Source organism: Leptodactylus fuscus, chromosome 8, assembly GCF_031893055.1.
Source record: "Leptodactylus fuscus isolate aLepFus1 chromosome 8, aLepFus1.hap2, whole genome shotgun sequence".
Classification (NCBI taxonomy): domain Eukaryota; kingdom Metazoa; phylum Chordata; class Amphibia; order Anura; family Leptodactylidae; genus Leptodactylus; species Leptodactylus fuscus.
Window position 1 is genome coordinate 26525269 of NC_134272.1, and position 27869 is coordinate 26553137.

The window sequence follows — 27869 nt, forward strand, 5'->3', positions numbered from 1 at the left end:
ATAACTTACTTTATTAGAGTTCTACGAGGGTTCCTGGCCAAGTAAACTCCATTAGTCTTCTAGTACCATAGACTGTACACACAACGGGCCTCATGTATCACAACGGTCCTTGTTACCAAGAGCAACTCAGCTTGTCGGGATACCTGAGGCCCTGCTGTAAAATGACTGGTTAATAGGACTAACTAAGGGGGATAACTAAGGGGAACAGCAAGTAAATCCTCAAATTATTCATTGTAACTTTATTATTCTAATATCTCTGTTGCCCAATTTTGTCAAATACAAATAAATTTTACTTGGAATTTTACATTTGGTCAAATGAAAGTATTCTAGCATTTAAACAATGAGGGGGCATAAAAAGGGTATTCCCATCCCAGGGCAATACACACCTTGAAGTCCTGGGCCAACAGGGATGTGTGAAGCCTGAAACGCGTAGTGTGTTGTTTTGCTAAATAAAGCCAATTCAAATTTAATTGTGGTGGAAGTGCAATTCCTGAGACTTGGTTTCCCGGCAGGTCCATGTCTGGTCCTTTTCCTACTGGGCCACTAGGTTGGGAGTTTTGGAAACAATTGAACACGGCTGTGCTACACTCTCTCCATAACTTCCATGGCAGTCAATGTGAGCTACAGAAACAGTGTAGTTACAGCGGGAGTAACACAAACAGTATAGGCTTAGCAAAACAGCGTAGAACAGCCATAGTCAGCTATTTCTGTAATCCAAACCACCTCCAGTGGTCGGGAAAATGGGTATTCTCATCTCAGCCATGACAGACTGAAGACCATAAGTTAGGGCTCTGGAGGTTTCCTGATGTTCTTTTTACAAGATGCTTTAAAAAGGTGACTAATATTGAAGATGAAGGCCGAACCTTCTGATTTCGATTGGATTGGCCAAGCATCTAACGTGTATGTAGACCTCCCGACTCTCCCCTGATAGCCCAATCCTATTGTTGTAGGGGACATAAGCCACTGCCTAATGTGTCTAGCAACACTTACCCCCAAACCATTCAGAATACATGAATGTTGAGCATGCATGTTTATAGGAGGTCAGGAGATATAGCTGTCAGCTAGCCTAAGTAACGTCTTCTATCCTATACACAAAACATACTAGATCTCCGAATCTCTATTTATCTCACAATTTGTTAACCTGTTCCTAGTGATTTCTGATGTACTTGGGCTGACTGTGTAACTTTGGCTCTTACTTTCATTTGCTGTAAAAAACAAAAGGCAAAATGAACGTAATTGTTAACTAAAGTGCAGAAAAGTGAATACTTGTTTTTTTCAGTAGTAAGCCTCGATATCAATAGAAGCTTGAAGAAATCTTTATCTGGATGATAGGTCTTTCAACTCTACGTCTGATTTAATATAGTAACAGCTGACAACGTCTTGGGTTTGCTTATCTTAAAGACATCTCCAGTAGTGAATCCTCACTAGCCCTTTTCTGCCGATCTGAGCAATGTAAGTGAGTAAAAGTGCAATAGTTACCAGCTCAGAATATATCAGCTACATCCCGTATACCCCGTATACCACCCCCAACCCAGATTCAGAGTAATGTTCAACTTTAGCAAGTAGAAAATAAAACTCAGCAACACTTTGCGACCGCATCTTTGTACATGGAAAAGAAACAGGAACCTTTAGGATTAAAAATCGACTCACACTTCAGCCCTTTCGAAATGAGGAGCAAGAAAAAAGCAGTCATCGACAAAAACAGCTCATTTTTGGAGCAATCCAGCTTAGAAAGGGAAAATCAAAGCAGTCAATGCTTCTTAAGACCCCAAACAGAGCAATTTCATGCTAAAGAGCTTTACTGTGGTTTTATCTGAATTTCTTTAAGTACACATTATTATTTTTTTTTTAAATTTTGCATTTTTTACATAGGAAAAAAAGGAAGCTTTCCTAATATGAAATTATGCCTACCTAAAACTGCTTTACCAAATGGTGCAATAGACACAGATACTGTGAGTAAGAAATGGAAATTTTTCTTCAAGTATATGAAAAGGTTTTTGGGAGAATGAATGAAAACATGGCCACAGAGAAATATATATACATCTAGATTAATAATACTGTATCAAACGGGTGGAAAAAAGGTGTTGGAAATGTTTGCCTATGCACAAAGCTAAAGTTTTCTGTTCATGGCCTCTGCTGCTCGGAAGGTCTGCAGTGCACAATATTACAAAGCAAAGCAGGCATTCTAGTAGCGGATGGACCATTCAATATACAGATACTAGTCATAAAATAAGTGCGTTATGTTGACAGTTGCTCCCTTTCAATGCTGCTCCCCATTTCCTCCAATAGGGAGCTTGTCTCCCATTGTACAAGCATGACCCACTGTACGCTAGCAAGATTTTTTGTTTGTTTTTTTAGGTTGGATAGTGGTGAGTGTTTGTCGTCTTCATTAAACTTGTTGCTCCTCAGCCTTTCGCACAGCAGAAAGCTTCAATGGGTTTATTAGCCTATGGGGATTGGGGGTCGGATGGAACAAAGAGCTTGACCACTATCTGAACTGAACAGGAGGATGAGCAGCCGCTCTAACAGGACATGGCTCTTATGCAAACTTTGTTCGGGTGGCTGGCAGGCACATGTTGAAATAACACCAAGTATTGTAGGGCTCCATGCAAGACTAGTCAAGAGCAGTGATAAGGACTTGAGTGATGCTTGGAAAGTATCCTAATATGTGACATTTGGTCTTCTAATTCCTGTGGAATGTGACAAAGTATGACCAGTTACTATCTGTCTACTGTTATCCTAGGATTTTTTTTTTTTTTACAGCCAGGAACATAATGGGTAAATCTGGCACCTCCACTCAGAAAATGATGTATACAATGAAGAACCTACTCGTGGATAGGTTTGGCATTATGTGATATTTGCTCATAGTGTAAAAGGATCTGAAAAGTAATGAATGTGACACCTGCTTTGAGCCCAAATCCTGCCAAGAGCTCATGCGTAAATATTTCATTATTAATATTATTATTAAGATTAACTTCATACACTGCTAAAGGTATAACACATTCATAAGCCCTGTTTGGCCAGAGCTGCAGTGACGTCTTCTGCTAGAGTTGCAAGCTGTGGCGATTCTAGCAGGTTGATGCTTCCAGAAGAGGAGACGTTGCTGAGACGCCGTGGAGAGGCAATGCTAGAAGGACCTGGAGACTGCGTGACTATTTCAGCACCATGGTCAACTCGGGCCTTGGCTTGCTCTCGGAAATGCAACTTCTGGCTGTCTATCTGTCGAAGAAAAGGAAAGGTATTAGTTTATTGAGCAGCAATATGACCAATATTGGCGATGATGTCACCACTCTTGTGGACAGTGATTGGCTGCTACGACCAGCAGCTGAAACATATTTGTAGGGGACAAAAGACCCATTAAAAACCAAATAAGCATTACCAATTAACACCAAGTTGATCAAATTTCACACAATGCCCAGGTTTACTATTGTGGTTAGAACTAGACACTGTTATGTAAATATGGAACATCTTTGGTGCACCTTGTTGCACATTGGCACATTTAGTTTGATCTAAAAATTTTCGAGGGGGCATGACTTAAATGCAACCTGATCATATAATAAAATTCTGTCTCAAAGTAAGCAAACTAAAAGGAAGTATAAATGTAGACTAGACAGTGTACAGAGACACTAGATTTATCGTCCAGCATCAGCCACTGTGATAACTCTGGAGCATTTAAAGACTGTACTAAATTCGCACTATTACTAATACTGGGCCACTGTTAAATTTGACACAAGTCTAAACCTTCTGTCCTGAGATATTCCTCTACGTTTTACATCACCCCCTACTGGAATGTGTATGCAATATTTAATACAACTTTTTAAAAAGTTGCATTCGGTAAATTTGGCCTCACTTTTCAAAAGTGAGTGGCTTAGGGGTCGTTCACACTAATGCCACTTTTCCGTACAGGGATTTCCGTCCTAAGTCCTAAACCCCAGGGAAACTGGACAGGGAACGTTTGCCAGTGGTCAGCTTTAAAACCCATTCATTTGATTGTTTTTTTAAAGGGGCTCTATCACTAGGAAAAGTCATTTTTAACTAATCACATCCTTGCATAGGCTTTAGAAAGTCTATTCCACACCTAACTTTAGTATGTAAATTGCCTCAGTGGTTTCTGAATAAGAACATTTTTATTCATATGCTAATTAGACTGGTGCACGATACATCGTGCACTCCTCTCCTGTTGTTTCCTATGAGCACAGCACAGGCTGCTGCTGATGATGATGACTCAGCTTCTTGTTTGCACACACACATAGGAGATAATGGCAGAGACAGTGCTGCTGGGAACTTCCTGTGCTGGCTGGAAGCTCATTAGCATATGAATAAAAATGCACTTATTCAGAAACCACTGAGGCAATCTACATAGTAAAGGTAGGTGTGGAATAGCCTTTCTAAAGGCTATGCAAGGATGTGATTAGTTAAAAATGACTTTTCCCGGTGATAGAGCCCCTTTAAAGGTGACCACTGGTGTCCATATGAGGCCTCTCCACCTGGTAACCACGGGGTGGACAGTGGCGGTAATGTGAATGCCCCCTTAAAATGTTAAATGTTTGCACCCAGAAGCCCAAAAGGGGTACTTTGTGAATTTTTCACACCAAAATATTCTCATGCAGGGCTTGATATATTTTCTATACAGAGTACCATAGATCTTCCTCTTACATTGCTCTAGGAAAGTTTCAGTCTTGTGGTAGCTATGACTTAGAGTATTTACTTAGATAGTAGCATTTCTCACCTTAATATTTCCACCGCCAGGAATGTGGTGCGCATTGTCTAGTGAGCCAACCTTTGCATGGGCTTTTTCCTTGAAATCCAGTTTAACACTCTCAATCTTAATATTTCCACCACCTGCAAAGAATACAGATAGAAGTAATATTACTTTACAGAGGTAAAAGTTTAATGTCAATTATATTTCACTGAAATCCTTTTCTCTTGTAGCAACCCCCAAACAATTTGTTGTAATTTATTTGACTATACAAGTAGTGCATACAGTTAAAGGGGTTTCCGAGACTGGCTATTGTTGGTCTTTCCTTGGGGTATGTCATGAATATCAGATTGGCAGGGTTGCAACACCTGGCACCCCCACATGTGAGCTGTATGTCCCACAGTGTAGGAGTCCGGAGGCAGACAGCTCCATGCACTGTGTATTGCCTTGCTGTGCTATTGCAGTTCACCTCCCATGCACTTATTTAATGGTTCCCATACATATTTATAAGGCGGACGATTTAGATAATTAATTTGTGTTCTGCTGACATGCTTTGGCTTCTCAATCCATGGACAAATATAAACTACCTGGACACTCATAACTATGATTTTTACATAGATTAACCATTAAGATAACTTTATCCTTTGTCATTGATCTTCACTGTTACTGACCCAGATAAGACATTCGTAATGATAGCTGGCTAGACTAGAACACTTAAGTAATGATGTATACCCTCGCTGTTTAGATTGGCAGTCGGAGTCTCCAGCGTACTCTAAATGAGCTCAACCTATTTCTTTCTTTACTAACAGCTGTCAGCGACCACCATCTATTCATCTAGCTATTAAAGGTAAGCTGTCCAGCAACCATGGCCCCGCAAGTCACCGCAGCACTATTATATATGCCCTGTGTCAATCAATTTGCCTCTGCTGAGAATGGGCCTAATGGGTCTCTTGTGGTTGTATCTAAAATGATGATCAATTGCCTTTCTAATGCTGGTCATATACTTAATATATAGGCAGTGGCGAAACTTGAAGCTGCCTGTCACATAATACTGGTGTTTTATTGTACCGTAAAGAGACCTATGGACCCCCTAAGGCTTCAGGGTTTGGTGGTATCTACTACCTCTGTGCCTTTTATAGTTACGTCCCCGTATACAACCTTAGACTGTGTACAGACAGCAGATAATTCTTGTAAGATTATTTAACAAGCTACCTAGCCTAGTAGTATACAGACACATTGAGAGACTGAAATGACATCTAGTATAAATAAAACAGAAAGAAGTACTTCCTGTGCGGAACAATGTGGCCCGGATCCCCTGGTTTCCCAAGGGGTTTGGGGCTCACCTTGTGAGGTTGTGTTCTACAACCACTAAATGAGTATGTCAAGTTTGTAGAGGCAGACCAAGGAATATCTCCATTTTACAGGCCCCACTTCTCAACATTGCTGTGGGGCCCCAAGCGCCAATCACCTTAACTATCCCTTGTAGAGTACTTGTCCCAACTCTTCAAAAGACCCTTACACTGTCCCATATGGACTCTGTATCTGTATGCTTGATCATTGAAATATTAGTTCCTGCTGCTTATACAGTACCAACATATTCTCTTGATCTAGAAATCCCCTGTTTTAACCCTGAACCCTGGACTTTGCTGAAGGGAGATCCTCAGGCGTTTGGTCCATACAATAGACATCAATTGGTAGCCAGAAACAGGAACTACAAAATAGTGAAGAACAAAGCCAAAGGTTGGCTGTGGGAGGATGAAGCTGGAGAAAAGTTAGAGAAAGAGCCAAGGATCAGAGCCAGGTAGAGCAGATTGTAATGTGGCCAGAAAGAGAAGTAAGTCACAACTGGGAGGAGTCTAGAACCAGGTTGGAACAGGTTAGAACTAGAGATGAGCGTGTAGTACTCGATCAAATACTATGGTATTCAAAATACTTGTACTCGATCGAGTACTACTAGCTGTTCAAAGTTAAAGAGGACCTTTCACCACTTTTGGGCACATGCAGTGTTATATACTGCTGGAAAGCTGACAGTGCGCTGAATTCAGCGCACTGTCGGCTTTCCCGATCTGTGCCCGGTGTAAAGAGCTTACGGTGCCGGTACCGTAGTGCTCTATGGTCAGAAGGGCGTTTCTGACCATTAGCCAGAGACGTCCTTCTGCCTCGCGGCGCCAATCGCGCTGTGCTGTGGAGCGGGGAGGAACTCCCCCCTCCCTCTCCTGATAATACTCGTCTATGGACGAGCTGTCTGAGCAGAGGGAGGGGGCGTTCCTCCCCGCTCCACAGCACAGCGTGATTGGCGACGCGAGGCAGACGGGCGTCTCTGGCTAATGGTCAGAAACGCCGTTCTGACCATAGAGCACTACGGTACCGGCACCGTAAGCTCTTTACACCGGGCACAGATCGGGAAAGCCGACAGTGCGCTGAATTCAGCGCACTGTCAGCTTTCCAGCAGTATATAACACTGCATGTGCCCAAAAGTGGTGAAAGGTCCTCTTTAAGATTCGATGCAGAACCAGCGTTGATTGGCAGAATGCTATAAATTGCCAATCAACGCTGGTTCTTCTCTTACCTTTAGAAGTCTTCTCCCTGCGCAGCGTCCTCGCGGCGTCATCCGTTCTGAATTCACTCTGCCCAGGCCCAATGCCTAGCAGAGTGAATTCAAGGCCGGAAGAGGACACGGGGACGCTGCACAGGGAGAAGAATCCAGCCGAACCCTCACTCATGGACTTGGTAAGTAGAATTTGATCGAATGTTGCGTACCCCTGAAACGAGCCCCCATTTTTTCCCCCCATAGACTATAATGGGGTTCGAAACCCGTTCAAACAGTCGAACAGTGTGCGGCTGTTCGAATTGGATTTCAAACCCTGAACATTTTAGTGTTCGCTCATCTCTAGTTAGAACCAAGAGGCACTCCAAATTAGAATCAGGAGAACTTTGATAAACTAGTGTCCAGGAACAGGAATATAGGAATTAAGGAATCAGAGTCAAGCAACAGGGTGGTAGTCTAGCCAAGGAACAAGGTGGCCAGAAGTAAGTATCACAGGAACGGGAACTGGATAAAAGAGGAACTGGTCTTTGCTGACAATAGTCTGAAGACAACTGGATCACCTATCAAACAACGTTGTACATGCAGGTTATCTAGAAATGTGTTGCACATGCAGAGAGGTTGTAGAGAGGAGCATTGAGTACGACTGTTCTTAGATTGGTACATCCACCAGTCAGCATACAATGGGGATTAATAGCATACAACTGGCTGCTGATCTTACAATGCAATGATGGATTTAATCAGTTACCATTCATAGTAAGATAATTGGTTATAGGGTAGGAAACAATCTCTTTACCTGGCCTATGGCGGATGTTCTTCAGGGACCCGCACTTTGATGTTACATGACTAAGGTCAATCTTCTTGCTAACGATCTGGATCTGTAACAATAGAACAAAGAAAATAATGTATATATGGAAAGTAAACCTGGCTGACCCTGGAAGCGAAGCCGTATAGTTAAAAAATAGTCAAGGATTGATTCATGCCATAGTGGTAGTGAACACAGACAGAGGTCAGTGGTGCAGGAGGTTACAAAACTAGTAGTCACATTATATTCATCAGACAGTGGTTAATGTGCGAGAAGTGGTTAAGATACAAAGGATTAACATAGGAGTAAGGAATTTATTTGACCTTGAGCTTTCTTAAGGTTCTAAGGTTAGGACACTACAATAATCGGGAGCATCCTAGGCTTCTCTTCACACCTCTTTTCTTTCCCATTACCCATACTTCCATTTTTGTATTTGGTGTCACCCCAACCATATTTACATGTTCTTAAATTGTAAGTGAAAGGCCAGTGCCCCACATGACGTAAACCCCACAGTTTGGCTGTGCTTGAAATGCAGGAAAAACTGAAATGCGTTTCTGTCGCAGTTTGTCCTGCAACACTCTTTTGCTGCAGCCAGCTACGTGGGGCCTAACCCTAAAAGGGGTATGTGAATGTGGGTAACCAACACTGGAACATCCTCTATTACCCAGAGCAGGGAGCTTCTACCAATCTGGCAGTCGGGGTGACCATATTGTCCCATTCATGATTTCTATGGGAGATATTTGTGACCACCGGAAGATTTTCCTGGGAATTATGGTTTGATCAATGGGGATTTAAACAACCCCATCCATGGTGATCAGCTGAACACAAGGCAGCTATGATATGAGGAGGTGTTGTCCAGATGGGGCTATCTCCATTCTTCTAGCCAGCCGTAGGTCGCCACATACACGTACTATTATCTGCTTCATGTATGTGCTGACTCTATATTCCACCCAATAGCCTGCTCATGTGGCCAAGCTAGAAAAGTGAACATTGAAGAGACAGACACAAGACACAGAACAGGTGCTGAAAGGTAAAACGTGGTAAAAAGTGGGTAGAGCCTTAAGGACCTTTAGTAGGAGCACCAAGGAAGTGTTGGAGGAGATCCCATCACAAAGTACACCCTTACTTACTTGACCTCCCCCAGCATTATGAGTGATGTTATCCTTGGACCCACAACGAGACGTAACACCACTATAATCAATCTTCTCACTTAAGATTTTAACCTAAAAGGAACAGGAGGCAAAAAATTGTGTTCTCATGAGAAAAGGCAGCAGCAAAATGCTTACTGCTACCATAGGATGATCCGACACAGAGGAAGAAATCCGAGGCTTGCTATCATAAGGTTTGTATATCACACAGACATTGGTAGTTTGGTGGGTTAACCTGGGGACACATATGGTGAGTTTGCAGTGGGTAGCCTCTGCGAAATCGCTGGTGGCTAATCTACTGTGATCTATAGTAGGATTTAGACAAATCCTATCTGCACACTACGGCATATCAGTTATTGCTAGTTTTCAGCTTTTTTTGAGGCAAGTGGGTTTGCTGCCAGATCTATGGACATCCTGCAGCAGACCTGAGATCTGTAGCCTTAGGCCGGGTTCACACGATGTATTTTGGCACGTAATGTGGCACGTAGGCATAATAGCGCCACGTATACGGTACCGGCTCCCATTGAAAACAATGGGAGTGTATACGGTCCGCAAAAGCTCCCGCGCCGTCTACGTGCCACATTACGTGCCAAAATACATTGTGTGAACCCGGCCTTAGGCAGTATTCACATGTTTGTAGGTTTCTAGGCAGAAGTCTCCCAGCAGGCTCAATATCAATGTCATTCTGGAAAGGGTCATAACAGATACACTTTATTCAATTACTATAAACTGATACCATTACAGGATCACAACTACAGGCCCTTTTGCATGTGCAATAATTTATCCCATTATCTGGGCAGCTATTCCTGATAACTGTCCCTTGTAAATGTACAAACTATGACCTGACCAATGAGCAAACATGCGTTTGTTGGGTTGATCACATCTGTAATGCAACATAAAAGAGGCAATACTCTGAGCAGCGCATCAACCCGTGTAAACAGGCAATGTGCTGGCAACAAATGCAAAATGTTTGGGCACGGGTGATTTGTTCATCTCCATAAAGTAGCATTTATATGCAGCAAAGGAGTATGAAATGACAGGGAATGAACACTCCTAGGGACATCCTTTCCTTATTATCTTCTGTGCTTGTCAGGCTAAACAGACCATAAAGTCCTATTCATGTCGTATTGGCGATGTGCTGTATGTTTCGCACGTACAACAGGGAAAGCTCCAGCCTAAGAATTTCCATAGGATTCCATTTGCCCGGTAGCAAATATCATACAAGTTATGATGTAATGCAATAAACAATATAAATAGAAGAAAATGAAACTGCATGGTAGGCCTCTTTTATTCTTAAGCAATTTCTCTACTAGCGTGAGTTGAACCAGAATTATTAAATTCTACCTCCAGTTATGAGCATAAATAAATAGTACAGGTGAAAAAAAAAATTGTAATATAGCTTATTAGGGAGATCTGTTTCCATTCCCAATTATGGAGCTTATTTACATTATATATCTGTCTCCGTATTCAGCCTCAGACGTACAACTCTATAGAGCAGGGAGTGGTGGAGTAGAATCCTAGTTATTTGATTAATTGCCTCATTCTGTGCACTCTAAGCCTCTTATTTACAACCTAGCGGCATTAAAAAGCAATGAACTGCATAGTGTAACACCAGCAATCATCTGAATTTCTTTTATAATCCCCCTTCCCTCTTCATAGACTAATATGGAGAAAGCAAATGCCTAAAAAGTGGAGAAGAAAACATATTTCTTTAATAAGATGTATTACAAAGTTTCATATATTAACTTGCACCTTTCACTTATGAAAAGTTTTATTTATAACTGTATGCTTTATGAAGCTTAGCCCTCTTAAAGGTATTATGTCACAAATCATATTTATTCTCCATCCATAGGTTAGAAGATATATTGCTGATCAGTGGGGGTCTGAGCACTGAGACCCCCACCAATCCTAGTTGATGTCTCTTGTGAATGCACAGTGAAGGCAACTACACCCTTGATGGACGCAGATGCAAGTCTGTCCCTATTCACTTCACTGGGAGGGCTGGAGCTAGCTGATGCTCCCATTGAATTGAAATCTATGCCAAAATTTAAATCTACACTAATCGGGGCTAGAGCAGATTTCAGATATAACTTAAACTAGTACCTGTCAAGCTGAGACATCCCCGACCCAGACCACCTTGATCCCCATTCAGCGCACTGTTTGATAAGGGACAAAGTGGAACATCTTTGGTCATACGCTGAACATTCTCCAATTTTTACGCCAGATTTCTGACGTGAACATTTTGATAACTTCCCACATATGGGCAATGAATCCATCCCTGGGCCTATGTATTATACATTGGGAGCTTTTCCTTGCATACACTGTACATGTAGGGGAGGGCATATCAATATGACAGTAGTACAAGCCTATATTGTAATTAAATCCTGAATAGTGCAGAATACATCATGCAATGAATTTACAAAAACAATCTTTTTTAAGTCGGATGTCTACCCCTCATTACAGATGATATTACAGTGAAATGCAATACACCTGTTTTATGTATGGCACTTTTGTAGATTTGGAGAAAAACAACTTTGAAGTCTTGCAAATGAGACCGTTGGTGCACTGGGGGCGGAACTACAGCCCTGGGAGCACTGCTCTTGTTGTTCAACTAGGATGAGTGATGTCATAGCAGTTGGAGGATCAACGGTAGTGCAAACTGAAGATGGTAGGGGTCTGAGTGGCAAGAGCTAAAGGCCTTCTCCCAGGGCACCCATTATCTCATACATAACACAGCTATGTTGTTTGTCATCGTAATATGCTCTATAATATGGTAGTGACAGTTGAGTATGTTTGGGGGACGTGATAGACTCCCTTTAATGTTTCGTTATAACTGTGATGCCTTGTATCAATTATTTGCACTTTTAGCTATAGCTACAATCATGCATACCGTATTTCTAATGCCTTGAAGCATTTGTAAATGATCTGTTTGGCATTAGAGATGAGCGAACAGTAAAATATTCGATATTTGTTTTGAATAGGCCCTCAATATTCGACTATTCGAACGAATATCGAACCCCATTATAGTCTATGGGGAAAAAATGCTCATTTCAGGGGATCCCAATGTTCGACTCAGGAGAGTCACCAAATCCACTATGACATCCCAGGAAATGATGCCAACACCCTGGAATGCAACTGGGACAGCAGGGGAAGCATGTCTGGGGGCATCTAACATGCCCAAGTTACTGTATTACGTCGGGATCCCTGTCAGCTTGCGATATGCGCAAGCTGACTTTTTCCCATAGGAATGCATTGACCAGCGTTGATTGGCTGAATGCCATACAGAGTATAGTATTCGGACAATCAACGCTGGTTCTGCCGGAGGCTCGTCTGTGAGGAGGCGGAGTCTAAGATCGGACCAGAATGGAGACTGCTGTGGACTGATCTTAGACTCCGCCTCCTCTGGCAGAACCAGCGTTGATTGGCCAAATGCTGTACTCTGTATGGCATTCGGCCAATCAACGCTGGTCAATGCATTCCTATGCCGAGATGTAGCAGTGCTGGCCATGTGCTCAGCTCGTCTACACCGAAGATGCAGCCGAGCTGAGCACACGGCCAAAGAGCCCCAAAGAGCTGTGTGAGTAACATTCCCACCTAAATACAGGTAATCCCTAGCTAACCCTGCCTGTACGTCTATCCCTGTCTAGTTCACAGTCTCAAATTAACCGAATGTTAAATCCACCATTCGTATAAATTGGAGGTCACCTGATTTAGGAATCGAATACCTCGAACGGCCTGATATTCGATCGAATATCTATTCGATTGAACAGTGTTCGCTCATCTCTATTTAGCATTTATTCTAAATCTCATAACCTTTCTTCAATAAATTATCCATTTTTCAAGGAAAATTAATTTTTTATTACGAAACTAGGTTTTTAATGATGTTTCTAGCAGCTGAAATAAAAAAAAAAAAATCATCCAACAGAAGGAAATCTTGATACGACTTCTTCAACTGTGTTAACCAAGGCTTGCCATACACATGAGATAAGCCCATAGCTTTATCTTCTGATATTCCCTTACACATGTATGTATGGCACAGTATGCATACGTTCAGGTAGAAGAGAGAAAGCTCCTGCCTGATACCTGTGGTGGCAGCTTATCTCTTTGAAAACAAAAGGATCGGTCATGTTGAAATTCAGCATGCCCAACCCTTCTCTTCTTTAATAGCTGCAGTCAGGGGGAAGTTGAGTGACCCATATGCCTATTAAATGGGTAGACAGTCCTGGCAAATCGGCAGGTTCAGCTTACATATATATAATGTGTATTGCCAGCTTTACTGTCAAACATAGAAGCTCTGATCTTGAGTTTTAATCCATCACAATGCAAAACAGGGTTCAAAGACATATGTTATACATTACTAGAACACGTTCTGTGGTGGCCAGACACATGTTTGTATATTTCTCTATTGTATATGCTCTTACCTGTCCACCTTTAGGCTGATATTTAATGTTGTCTGTAGATCCAATCTTGGACCTTACATTCTTCAAGTCAGGCAGGGGTTGACTCATAACTCGCATCTGCTTTAGAGTAGCAGGAGACTTGGGAGGTGTTCTTAGGATGGCAACTTTCTTCTCAGAGGCTATATACATGGCAGATTTTGGAGTTCCTGGAGTGCGGGGTGTACGAGAATAACTTGGTGTGCCTGGTGTTCCAGGAGTTCGGGAAGCGTAGCTTGGTGGCGTTCCTGGGGTAATAGCAGTGGATCCTGGTGTAGTAGGAGTAGATGTTCCGCTCTTTCCTGTTCGACTCCAAATTGGCTCAGACCCTATATAATGAGTAAGACAAAATGGTACAGATGGTTGGACCATCTTCCGAAATCAGTCAATTCAGCTCACATTAATCTAAAGTGTATGGACAGATTTAGGCCTTATTCACGTGTAAGGTCTGTGATATTCACAGTGGGCACCCAAAATTTGTGGGTGGTGTGCTGTTCATGGTTAATCTGTTATTCATGGGAGTCCTGGTCAAAGTCACCATGTGGCATAACCTATATCTTTAAATTTAATGGTCAGTGGCCCAGTAGTGAACTATTTATCTCTATCATCCCATTTACCCATGTGATTTTCTCCACAGTTCAATGTCTAAACATTAAAACCTTCCTCTAAAAGCACGCAGCCACCTCAATCCCTTATCCTCTTCACACCTACTATCCCTGTTTCTGCTTCTCCTTACTGTTGATGATTTATCTACTAATCCTGACCCCCTCCCCAGCAAATCTACACTATCATATCTCCATCCTATCACTGAATCCTGTGACTCCATAGAATCCTTAGATTCTCATCTCATCTTCCTGACATCTTCTTTCCCACTGCATATCTTCTGAGCATTATTGGATGCACATTTTGTCCATAATAAACCTGACTACATTCACAAATTCTCCATTTTTTGGAACTGTTTTTTTTCTGGGTTTCACAGAAACATATTTGATACCTACTGCCACAAGCTCTCTGGTTGTATTCTCCTATGGTGGTGTCCAACTTATTTACACCACCCTTCCCAGTAACAAACCAGGTGCAAGGGGCCACACGGTGGCTCAGTGGTTAGCTCTATTGCAGCCTTGCAGCGCTGGAGTGCTGGTGTTCAAATCCCGCCAAGGGCATAAAACTATCTGCAAGGAGTTTGTATGTTCTCCCCGTGTTTGCATGGATTTCCATCCCATATTCCAAAGACATACTGATAGGGAAAAATGTACATTGTGAGCTCTATGTGGGGCTCACAATCTATATTTAAAAAAAAAAAAAAAACAGGTGGAAAAGTTGGCCTCCTATCAGATAACTGCCCCTTCTTCCCCTGCTTCACTGTAGTTAATGTCTCCACACAAGTCCATTGCCTTGAAGTATCCTTGGATTCTGCCCTGTCTTTCAAACCAGACATCCAAGCCCTTACTACCATTTGCCATCAACAAAAATGGTAATCCATGCTTCAATTTTCTCCCAGCTAGAATATTGCCAAATCCTCCTCTGCCACACTCTTGCTTCCCTTCAATCCTGCCTTACCTTGGTTGCCCGGCTAGTCCAACTCTCTATGTCTATTATAAGTCCTATATCTTCTCTTCCTACCTCCAACAATTCCAAAAGCAGTGGGGCAGTCCTGGATTTTGGGTGCTGTCTCACTGTCCCAGGTATTGGGGGAGTATGTCCCACTACCCTATCTCTGTTTGGAGGATACAGACATAGCTGAGTACAATGGTGGAGCAGGAAGCTGTCTGCTTCCTACACCACCATTTAGTCCTGTTCACCATTGTTCCTGTTTGTGACCTGTTCACCATTGTTTTCCCCATCATGACCTCTCAGTATTGGCCAATAATTCACCACCCAGACCTTGTAAATCACACACTATAGTATAGAAGTACAGTAAAATTTTGCAAGCAGACTTGGACATACTTGTGGTGCGTCTCACAGAGGACGTGCTGGTGGACAAAGAGTTCTCTTCTTTATCTATAGGGACAATTTTCCTAGTTGGGTGGATTGAAGAAGGTCTAGGCAGAGAGGAACGTTTCTCTGGACTCTTGGACACTCCATCCTAGAAGACAGTAATATCGAAGGTAAACACTGAGATTATTGATGTATACTCTTAGCTAAGGTGGATCAGTCGCTATACAGTACAATGCTGCCTTGATTATGAGTAACTTAATTGGGGGACAGATCCTCTCTCCAATTAACTCAAACAGCCCCCCCATGCCCTTGTGGGCACTGATTGATGGGTTACATGTATGTATGTTACTGTCAACCATGGTGGGGAGCATTACTCTCATACATATAACAAGCTTAGAACTCATAACTACTGTAGACCCACTTTACATAATAAGGAACATTTACTAATGAAAATATGTCAGAATTCTGGCACAATTTGCACCAAGAACCTAGCATACAAGTGATTATCATAAAGATCTTTAATAACATATATAACCAAATCCTTTTCAACCCCTGCAATACATTCCAAAAACATTACGGGGAAGGGGGGAAATTTATCTTCCCTTTTACATCAGAATTTTGTAAATTTTTTGCACCCCACGTGTCAATTTTCTGAGAAGTGGAAGTGTATTGTAGTATTGTAGTATATACCTCTACAAAGCCGACAGTGTGGTGAATTCAGGGCGCTGTCAGCATTCCTGGTATGTGCCGAAATGCTGGAGATATCGATGCCATTAATTTCAGCACCGATATCTCCCCACTGTCAGAAGGGCGGTCCATACAGCCTAATGTCATCGCTGGACGGTAAGGAATGCCCCACCCCCGTGACTGTACTCTAATATAGCCTTGTGCTATCAGAGGGGGCATTCCTTACCACCCAGCAACGACACAGAGCTGTGAGAAACTGCCTCTCGGACAATACAGAGAGTACAATTAACGGCACTGATATCTCCAGGATCAGGGTATATACTGTGAATTCAGCACACTGTCAGTTTTTTAGCGGTATATAATATTGCACATTGATGAGGACATGAACGGTCCACTTTAAGGGGCATGTGCCACTCCAGCACACAGGGGAACAAGACTGATGTAGGAAATCTTCCTCATGGTGTAATTCTATATATTATCATAGTTTTTGGTCCTATGCACATCACAGTACTATAACATACACCATTTTGGTTCCTTTCCTTTGGATTGTTGACTGGTGATATTTTGTGCATGTGTATATATTGACTGATGCAACATACCTATACCTATATATGAATTTTTAACCAATTCTCACAATGTTAAAGGAGTATTCTGGTCATAAGTTACCCCCTATCTCCTAGCTGAGGTACAGTGCTTGACTATCTACTCAAATGAATGGGAACGCTGTGCCTTGCAGTCCCAGCGGTTCCCATCAATCAGTAAGGTACCTCCTATCATGTGAATAGGGAGTAGCCACTGGATCAACTATAGGGTTTGCAGTGGTAGAAGCTATGACCCAGTCCCAGGGGCACACACAGGTCACCCTCACCATATTATGGATGCTTAACCTTATTTGATCTCCTTTTTGATTGATTTGTTGGCTTCAAGCGTCATCATAAATGTATTACCCCTGCGCTCTGGAGTGAGATAAGTGAAGATTTACAATACACAGCCCTCCGCTGTCAGAAGGGAGATCATTAACTCCTTAATGACAGAAGTAGCAGTTGATCTGCGGCATACAGTCATTGAGGAATTCTATAGGGGATGGCGTGGGGGGATGATTAATGGCTACGGGGCACTAACGGTATATAGAACTAATGCGAAGCCTGTGTGCAGACATGTTGTGGACAAGACTTCATGGTGGTCTAGGCCTAGATAGAGAAGAAGAGAACATGTACGGAGGGGACACAGCTGGCAGTCGTGAAGGGGGCCCAAGAGACAGTGTATCTTTAGTGCCTTTGGGGGTAACTTGTAACCAGAATACCCCTTTTAAATACTGCCTTTAATACAGTCAAATAAATGTATAGAGAAAAAATGATTGTACTCACAGTAATCCTGTCCCTGGACTGCCGGAGCGCGCTAGGTGTTTGTTGAGAATCGCCCCCTATTGGTATCATCACAGAGAAAAAAAAGAAAAAAGAAAGTCTTAATGGTTATGGGCAGAATATTAGCTATCATGGGACCACCAGGAGGAGGGCCGTATAGATCACATTATCAATAGCTCTACTTGCTACCTCTCTTTTTAGTACAGCGTGTACATACAATATCTTATGTATTACCGTACATAGTTTACTGAAGCTACATTTAATATTTTTAGGGATGGATTAGTCTACTAAGAGGAACAATTTGCTAGTTAAATCCTTACAATTACTATAGCAACTTGTAGAAAGGAGCAGAATAAGGATTCTGGGTACATGGCTTTTGTCTTCATGTTTTTGCGTACTCTGTAACAAAATCTTTAGGCCAATTTTCGAACAAATGTCCTCCGTTTTTTACACTCACCGGTGAGAATCACCACGCCATTGTCTGAACGGTATATTTTGACCATCATTGTATCTGTTGTCTACTTCTTGGTGTTCAGTAAAATTGGGATAGTAACTAATCTGTTCTTCAATACAGAGCTATAACCCATCAATATAAATGGTCTGTCCAGGACATGGAGAGCTCACGACAGCCTAGAACTATTGTGGTTACCTTAAGGAGTTAAGTCCTGATGTCACAATGATGACCTAACAATCACGACTGGTCAGGGTCTGTATATTCCATAGCGAACTGCAGAGCTCCAGTAAATACACAATGTTACTATAGTCACAAGCTAGACAAGCAACACAACACTGTGTGTATAACAGGGGTAGGGAACCTTCGGCTCTCCAGCTGCTGTGAAACTACAACTCCCACCATGCTCCATTCACTTCCATGGGAGTTCCAAGAACAGCAGAGCCAGTATGCATGCTGGGAGTTGTAGTCTTGCAACATCTGGAGAGCCGTACGTTCCCTACCCCTGGTTAGACAGCCATACCAGCTAATGTATAGAATATCTACAAGATGTACACTTTGAGTGTTATCTGATACTATATAGTGAAGTGTATTACTTTAGGCTCTTTTACATGGACTGCTAATCAGGAGATCAAACATTTGTATGATTTTTGTTTCCGATCATTGTTCGGCAACGCATTTCCTTGTGTAACCAGGGACGGGCTGCAGACAATAATATGACCGTCCATCGCCAATAACTGCCTAGTGTAACAAGCAGGAACTGACTTATAGCATTGATCAGTGCTTGTTTAGAGCAGAAGATACATGTATGTGAGGCCATACATGTTTACTAGCCCTTGGCCAAATGCTTATTCAGTAGACAGCTGTTCCTTGTGACCCCATACTGGATGCTTGGCTCATCCAAACATGGATAGAGTTGGGGAATAAGCTGTATCCAGTTCCCCTTGGCTATGGATTATCTCTCTTTTAGGCATGTTACAATCCAAAATCTCGATCCCGGTTTTCCCTTTGACATCTGCAGGAGGCTTCAGGGTCTCTTTTCCTTTTGGAAGAGATATTCTGGTTTGGCTTTAATCCCAAAGTCTCTGGGCTTCATGGAAAACCAGTTATTGATTTACAGGGTACTATCTTCCAAAAGTGACTTGTCCTTTATTCATCAATGACAACTTATTTGCACATTTTTTCCCCAGAATTTCTAGTAGAGCATTCATGGTCTGTTAGGCTTTACACACCATGGCCTGCTATAGGAGACCTACTGTAATATCTCTTCTGACTCTCGTTTTCTCACGTCTTAATAACTAAATATATCAAACACTGTTGGTACACAATATAAAATCGGACGTTATTAACATCTGATCCAGGTTTCTTCCAACCTGCTTTGTGGCATGACCTTCAGAATGTCCATAGGTAACAATGAACCATTGGGTTACAAAGCTCCCCTAGGCTATACTGGAAAATCCCATATACATACACTGGCCCAGATTTACTATTGTGGTAACATCTAGATACTGAGCTAAACGTGGCACACCTTGGTGCATCTATTTTGAGCTAAGTAAGTCACCAAAAACTTGGTATATACCTAGACTAGACAACCTAAAAATACGTCATCATCAGCCACAGCAAACTGTCTAATTATAAGAAAATCTGAGCCGTTGTATTTACAAGAATAAGAATTCTTTTCTACTTTTGATAACTTTTCGATCCATAGTAAACTTTAGATTTTAAAATTGTAAATTTGATTCAAAAAGAGAAATCTGAACATTGTGTTATGTACAGTATGTGAGAATGTAAACTTTAACCCATAACAGTGAATTCTAATAAAAGTGGTGATGAATGTTTTCAAGAAACCAAACAGACCCTGAGATGTATAAAACTGCAAATTCGGGCGATGTTTGACTTTTTTAAATTCCCCCTGACAATATGTCTTTCGAGTGTGGGAGCACACACAAAGATGGGGAGAACATACAATCTCCTTGCAGATGCTGTCCTTGGTTGGATTCGAACCCAGGACTCCAGCACTGCAAGGTTAACCACTAAGCCACCATGCTGCCTTAAGCAATGTATGACTTACGTCTTTGGTGTTCTTTGAATCTCTTTAGGCCATCCTTGACCTGAACAATAACGGGCTTAGCCTACCTGCTTATTGGCCAGCTTTGGTCAAGCGACAGCTGAATAACTGCATTCACTACCTAATGACGCCATCATTTATGGAGATGCCATATAAATGCCCTTAAATAAACCCTTTTTCTTGACTGTTTTACCAGTCTTATCCTGAAAGTAGGAAGAACAAACATGAACATGCATCTAGAAGATATTTGAGCGGAAGACACCGACAGTTTCACTGATCTCTACAGTAGTGTTGAAGAGATTTGATGTAGTTAATGTATGAGACGGAGGCAAATCAATGGAAATGTGTACCATGGTTGCAATCGATCATGAAGTTTCCACCAGAACAGAGACATGGATATACAAACTTCTAAGAAAGCACTAAGTCACTATGCCAAGATACAACCAATGCACGCTTATGGCTCTCGCAAGCGAATGTGATCATGAGTTCTGCAAAGAAATGAACAAGAATCCATAAATAAACAAATAGAAATAGGAAAATAATAAGAAGCAACGTAAAATAAAATGTTTGCAAGCCTCTAACATGGGATTTCATTAACATGGAATTCTGGAATTTCTTAAATGGGATAAAAATAAAAAAACGAGAAGAAAAGTCTGCAGGGATGAAATCTGCAAGCCACGTAACATGAAACCAACCAAAAGAATGTTTGCCAGCCACATTTGCAAAAAACTGAACAAAGCAGTCACCTGCCGGCTTCCTCCTGACGCAGACCTGATGGGCCGGTCTAGACTGCTTGACCGCAGGTTTTAAAATAACTTTCCTGGAGGGAGAGTGGGGCTGAGCGTCTGATTTTTTACCAATTTCTGCTTTCTTAAGAACGGCTATAGACAGAGAAAATAAGAAGAAAAGAAAGAAGCACATAGTCAGGGGAGTTAACACATTGCTAGGTATCATTAGATTGCATGGTGTATAATATTTAGGCTCCCTGGCCGTTTCGCCAAACTGTATTGGATGTAAAAGATGATAAGTGATGGACCTTTTTTCCTTCTTGCTTCGTCTCTGGAGGTTGCGCTAGGCTCCCTTTTACTTATTTTCCTTTCAGGAGTAGACATGCGACCTCGGCCACCCTTGAAAGGCTTGTCTTTCCTGTATCTTTCAACAGGAATCTTCTGTATTTCTCGCTCTACTTTCTCCTCCTTAGGAATGGGTTCTATTGCTTCAGTCATAATGCTCCTGTCATCATCTGTACACATGAGAAGAGTTAGGATATGCGAGTGGTCATAGAAAAAACAATCTACATGTCTGTGAACAGAGCCACGCGGTCTACTGGAGTCCATCAGTGTATCAACTACCTGACTTGTGTTTTCAGGACGTTTCTTAAAGGATTTTTCTTTGAATTTACATAAATGTATGTATGTATTTTCCAATACACTTACAATCGCTTTTTGTTCCCCTTCTACCTGCCCCTTGCCTATCTCATCACGATTCACGATCACTCCTTGTTTATGGTGCTGTACGATGACATGTCGTCTACCGCTACGAGGCCTCATCTGATGTTTTGTCACCATGATGCACCAATAGAAACAAGGCTTTGTGGGGGAGGCAGTGGACCGGCAGAGGGCCAACAAAGAAGGATTAGGAAGGTAATAATATTGAAAAATAAATACATTATGTGAATTCTCAAAAAAAACCTTTAATCCAATGATTGGTATACAACCTTAGGCTGAGGGCCCACGTTGCGGAAACGCAGCATTTTTTTTTATTGCAGATTTGCTGCGGTTTTTTGAGCCAAAGTCAGGAGTGCTATAAAAGGAATGGGGAATATAAAGAAAGCTCTTAGATGTTTACATTCTGGCTTTGGTTAAAAAAACACAGAAAAATCTGCAACAAAAAACGCCTTAGGCTGAGGCCCCACGGTGCGGAAATGCAGCTTCTTTTGTTGCAGATTTTGCTGCAGTTTCTTGAGCCAAACATAGGAGTGGCTACAAAAGGAATGGGAAATATATAGGAATCTGTTATACCTCTTCTGCTCAACCCATTCCTGACTTTGGCTCAAAAAATGGCAATAAAATCTGACACAAAAGAAGCTACGTTTCCGCACCGTGGGGCCTCAGCCTTAAAGATTTAAAGAAATAGAATGGGTTAAAAATAGTGTTGAGCGATCGGGATCAGATAAGATCGGATTCCGATCTTTTCCCGCGGGATCGAGGTTGGCGTTTATTTCCCACAATGCTTGGCTACTGGCCAATCATTGTGGGAAAAGCTAACAATGATTGGCCAGTAGCCAAGCATTGTGGGAAATAACTTCCAATCTCGATCCCGCGGGAAAAGATAGGAATGGGAATCCGATCTTTTCTGATCCCAATCACTCAACCCAAGTTAAAAACATAAAAGCATTACTCGCCTCACCAATTCCCAGCCACTTCCATTTGCTGTTTCCAGGATATCGGGCTGTTCTTTACTTCCCAATCCCTGGGAGTGGTACGGTGAGTGGTGGGGAGTGTACGGTGAGTGGTGGGGAGTGGTACGGTGAGTAATCCATCTTTTATTTTCTAATCCATTTTGCCCCTATTCTAAAATTTCTTCAAGGGAGCCTTCACACGATGTAACGCTGCGCTCATTCTGATCGTAAAAACACGTTCAGAATGAGCGCGTAAAAAGCAGCTCCCATTGACTTGAATGGGAGCCGGCATACGTGCGCTCCCCATTGAAATCAATGGGAGGCTTTTTTCCCTATTGCTTTCAATGTATTACGCGCGTAATACACGTATGCCGGCTCCCATTCAAGTCAATGGGAGCTGCTTTTTACGCGCTCATTCTGAACGTGTTTTTACGATCAGAATGAGCCCAGCGTTACATCGTGTGAAGGCTCCCTAACCCTGCTGGACAACACCTTTAATATGGCAACATCTTAAGTAGCCAAGCATTGATATATCTGGGGATTTGCATGTCCCATTTGCATTTTAGCTAATTTAAGATTCTACATTTGAATTTAGTGATTCACTGAAATTAAAATAGCAAAGTACAAATTATTCTGTAGAAACCAAAGCAGTGGATGTGTCTGCCGCGTAGCCTAATACGCCCCTTCTCCCTAATAAACTAGTAATTATACAGTTGCCGCTTCTGAGAGTTGACAGAGCTGTTTATTATGCAAAAATGGTTGCATTGCAACAAGGGCAACAAGGAATATTTTTATGGAGGGGGTTTCAAAAGAACAAGTTAATTTTAGTCTCCAGTTTACCCCTACCATTTTGTATCTCGCTTTTACAATTTACAGGTTAAGTCTAGGTTCACACCTGCGCCCAGTCTCCATTCGGGGTTTCCATCTCCGAATCCGCTTACAATATGCAGAGAGAAAAAAGTCCCGTAAGCAGGATTTCTCTCTCTGCATTTTTCCGCCTTATATGGGGTTTTATGGTGTTTCCATAACTTTTTAGCGGATAAGGTTCACAAACAGACCCCACGAATGGAAACCTGAATGTAGGTGTGACCCTAGCATTGCAGCTTTGAGTTGCACAAGTCAGCAGTTTGCATGATACGTGAAAATATGGTTGCTAGAAAAAGTGGCATTTTTTATTCATGGGCAGGGTCTGATATTGCAACTCAGCTCCACCCACTTGAATGAGGCTGATCTACAATACCAGATACTGCCTAACAGTGACACTGTGTCTGAAAAACATCAGGACTTAATGGATAACACCAGATCATTCCAAAGCAGTGGTAATAAAAGTGATGTACACATAATGTGCACATACCATATAGCTATATACAGAGATATTATAAATGTACATAGAAGATGCCAATTAAACCAAACTTCTTGAATCTTCATTAACTAACGCTTAATGAAAAAGGACAGAAAAGTTACCCACCTTGTGTATCCACCCAGATGCTGTCTGTATCCAATATAGAATCATCTATGGTTGTCTCGTCTTTGTAATCATCCTGTGTTTCTGTCTTGTACTCTGTTTCTTTTTCTGGGGAGGCAGGCATACAAGGTGACCCTTCTCTGGGTCCTTCTTGGGACTCTTCTTCTATTATTTCCTCTTCCTCTTCTTCTTCTTCTTCTTCCTCCTCCTCTTCCGTCAAATGCTTGTCTTCTGTTTCAGGAGGTTCAGATGCTGCAAAGCGGACATTGTGAGCCAGAGATTCACCCTCCTCTGTAGCAGTCTGTACCACCTTAATAAAGTCATCTTCAACTGTGACTACAGACTCAATAATACCTGCCGCTTCCTCCACATACTCTGCAGATGGTTCTTGGACAAGTTCTTCTTCTCCAGAATGCTGGGGTGTTTCTTGTGTTATATCTTTGCTGGATTCCTCTATCACTTCTACCTCAAGGTCTTCCTTATCATCTACAATCACCTCTTGGTCACTCACAGCCTGGATCTCTTGGCTTTTTTCATCCTCTGTAATAGCAGCCTCGACTGTTTGTTCTTCTTGAGGTTCACTCACTTTTTCAATTTGTTCTTCCTCTGTTTTCTTTTCTTCAGTTTCATGTGTTGAAGTAATAATAGTTTCGGATGGCTCACTTGTGATGTTTGTAGTGGTTTCCTTAATGTCAGGTTTCTGAACATCAGTGGTGACACCATCTTTGGATGCTTCTCGAGATGAATCTGGAGTATGTTCTGGCTCTCCACTGGATTCATAAGATTCTTCTTTGTCAACAGCTTCTTGATGCACTAAATCAGGTTTTGCACCTTTTTCCTTCAAGTCTAATTCAGAAATCTTGGAGATTTCTTTAGCCTCGGAAACATTTTCCTCAGTTTCTCCTTCAGTAGACTCAGATTCCTTAGTTTCTTCAGTTTTAGTTTCTGGTTGAGATTCCTTTTCTGCTTGTGGCTCAACTTTTGTTGATTCGGTCACTTGTTGGTGACTAAATGTTTCCTCTGTAGACAACTTTGTTTGTTCCATTTCTGATACGTCTGACACGGTTATAGGGCATGTGTCAACCTCAGAAAGTTTAGTTGAAGATTCTTCCTTTGAGACACTTACAGTTATCTTATCTTCTGTGATTACTTTTTCAGTATCTTTTTCAATTGACTCTTCCAAGATTGAATCTTTTTTCCCTGCTGGAACTTCTTCAATATTTTCCAGTTGTGTTTTTTGCTCTGTAGTAACCTGACTTTCCTTTAAATCAGTATGTTCCTCAACCTTTTCTACCACCATGTCAAGCTTACTTTCGCCAACTTTTTTCTCAGACTCTGACTCCCAACCCATAGCCACAGTTTCACTGGTGGAGTCCAGTCTTTCTTTACCAAGCTTCTCTGCAGCAGCTAGTTTTACCTCAATGAGGGAAGGATCTACACCAAGACCTTCATAAAGAGTAGTCATACCACCACTCAGATTTTCACTGTCTTGTACAGGAGATGGCAGAGGAACGGTGTATTTATTGAAAACACAGTAGCCTAACTCTTCTTGCTGGCTGTCTGTCTTTACGAGAAGGTTGCTACTTTCCATCACAGATGTTTCTTGGATTACATTACTTTCATCTATAATGATTTCAGAGCTTGCAGACTTTCTTCTAGAAGCATCAGATTCTGCACTACCTGAATCTAATCTGGATCTTGGGCCTGTTAAATCTAACATTTCTGGCAAGTCAGGTGCCATAATTGTACCATTTTTATAGTACTCTTTTGTTGGATACTGGGACTCACATAAAGGCTCTAGCTCAAATCGTTCTTTCCCTGCGTCTTTCTCGGTTTCTTTCTTGTCTTCCTCCTCTTCCTCCTGTTCGGGTTCTTCTGGGAATGAAGGTGCCTTTTCTAATGCGGGGGTGGTTGCTGGTAAATCAGCTTCATCTCCTTCATCTAAGCTTCCACTTGTATTAGACAGAATATCAGTGGCTAGTGGAGATAGATCATGGGCACGGGCATAAGTAAAGCCTAGAGCGATGGAGTCAAGACAAGACATTGGGAGATTTATGGACATACTTCTCTGCTCAATGGCCGATCTACCACCAAGTCCTAAACTGCGGCTCAGAGTCAGATCATCTTTATTTTTACTAAGGAATTCTGATTTGTCTGAATAAATATTTGGATCAATAGTAAAGAGACGATCTCCTGCTGATATACCTGAATGAGATTTTGCAGATGCAAGTGAGCTATAGCCAACATCTTGAGCAGTGACACTGATTTTTTCATCAGGCATTGGGGCTAAATCTTCGTCTTCCTCATCTTCTTCTTCATCATCTCCCTTGGCTATATGTGGTATTGAACACGCTTCATATGGAGGTTCTTTGACGTCGGTCAGCTCATAGTAATCGCCACTCTTCTGCACATTGCTCTCTGAAGTTTCCTCTTTTAATGCAGATGTTTCAAAATATGTAGACATTCCAGATTTATCTTCATCCAGTTTCATTTTATGATCATCTGGAGCTTTGCTGTCAGTCTGAACGTCTAGTAAAACATTGTCTTTATGGGATTCCTGCACTGTTTCTTTTTGGTCATGCACGAATGTGTCTGTACTACCCAACGGTGGCATGTCTGATTTCTCGGCATCTTGCATCTCAAGGTGCCCTGTAGCTTTTGAGCTTATCAACTCATCTTCACTACTAGTTATATCTTTTATGCTGGATTCTTTACTAGCAATGTCTTTAGGTTGCTGGGTGCTATCATCAGACTTGCTAAGAATAATCTCATCTTGCTTTGTTGGAATGTCAGGTTGACCTAGAATATCTGAACTTGGGATGTCCTCTTGTCTCTGAACACTAATGGAGTCTGCCTCTGGATGGCCAAACTCTCCCTGGTAGCTATCACCTCCACTATCTTTTGTGGTATCTGAGATATCTGGCTTAGCTGAACTGATAATATCTTTTTCACTTGGTTCTGTAGCGGGCAATGGAGTATGTGAGAAAAGTTCGTCTTTCACAGTCTGTTCCTTGTCCAGTACTGGGGAATGTTGCAAAGGAGCTTCAGTTTGAAAACTAGAAAAAATATTTTCATTCTCATTGGTTGGGTGGTCTGTCGAAAGGTTGTCTTTGCTTTCAACCTCAGCCCTGCTAAAGTCAAGCTGTTCAGCTTCAGGAGATGTTGGCGTACAAGGCTCTACAGAAAATGAATAAACATGTGGAGTCGAAAATGTTACCGGTACATCAGTACCAGACATTTGTAATGCTGAAGGTATTTTGTCATCTTCTTTCTCAGATTTCTTTTCATCCTGTTCCTTGACATCTTGCTTAGTTTTCTCCTCAGTCTTAGTTTTTCCAAATGGAACATCTTCAACAGTGTCTACAGCTTCCACAGAGTAAGGCAGAGAATCCAGCTGTCCTTGTGCCCCCGTCTTCGAGGCTGAAAGTACATCTTAAGCAGTTTGATTTTTTTTCACAATATATTAATCAGAAATAAAAGGATCGGCACCATAGCAAACAGAAGCATAGCCAACAGATGCAAAAATGATAAGTACAAACTTATTTGTAAAACAGGATAGCCTTACTATAGCAGCATATCCCCGTACACTGTAACCCGATTACATAATATCATATGACAGATATTATATCTGTTGTATGGTTGTCTTAGAACAAAGGTTCTATTCAAAATATAGATAGATAGATAGATAGATAGATAGATACTGTAGATAGATAGATAGATAGATAGATAGATAGATAGATAGATAGATAGATAGATAGATAGATAGATAGATACTGTAGATAGATAGATAGATAGATAGATAGATAGATAGATAGATAGTATAATTTTGAGAACCCTGATGCAAGAACTTGTGCAAGTCTTT

At 41.7% G+C, this 27869-nt stretch overlaps 1 protein-coding gene across 10 annotated transcripts in view; it reads right to left on the minus strand.

Moving 5' to 3' along the window:
- Positions 1 to 1351: 1351 nt before the first annotated feature.
- Positions 1352 to 27869, minus strand: part of MAP2 (microtubule associated protein 2) — a 155299-nt gene continuing 128781 nt past the window's right edge. For 6 of the 10 annotated variants that reach the window (XM_075284931.1, XM_075284930.1, XM_075284933.1 and 3 more), the window contains 10 exons: positions 24011 to 27427; positions 21178 to 21384; positions 20888 to 21022; positions 17626 to 17681; positions 15581 to 15719; positions 13619 to 13962; positions 9180 to 9272; positions 8041 to 8122; positions 4730 to 4842; positions 1352 to 3219 (listed from right to left, as the gene is read on the minus strand). In XM_075284931.1, coding sequence (XP_075141032.1) covers positions 3004 to 3219; positions 4730 to 4842; positions 8041 to 8122; positions 9180 to 9272; positions 13619 to 13962; positions 15581 to 15719; positions 17626 to 17681; positions 20888 to 21022; positions 21178 to 21384; positions 24011 to 27427 — 4802 coding nt within the window. In that variant the 3' untranslated portion in view covers positions 1352 to 3003. Of the gene's footprint in view, positions 3220 to 4729; positions 4843 to 8040; positions 8123 to 9179; positions 9273 to 13618; positions 13963 to 15580; positions 15720 to 17625; positions 17682 to 20040; positions 20630 to 20887; positions 21023 to 21177; positions 21385 to 24010; positions 27428 to 27869 lie in introns of those variants that run through there. The other 4 variants (XM_075284934.1, XM_075284932.1, XM_075284938.1 and 1 more) reach the window with 4 other exon arrangements.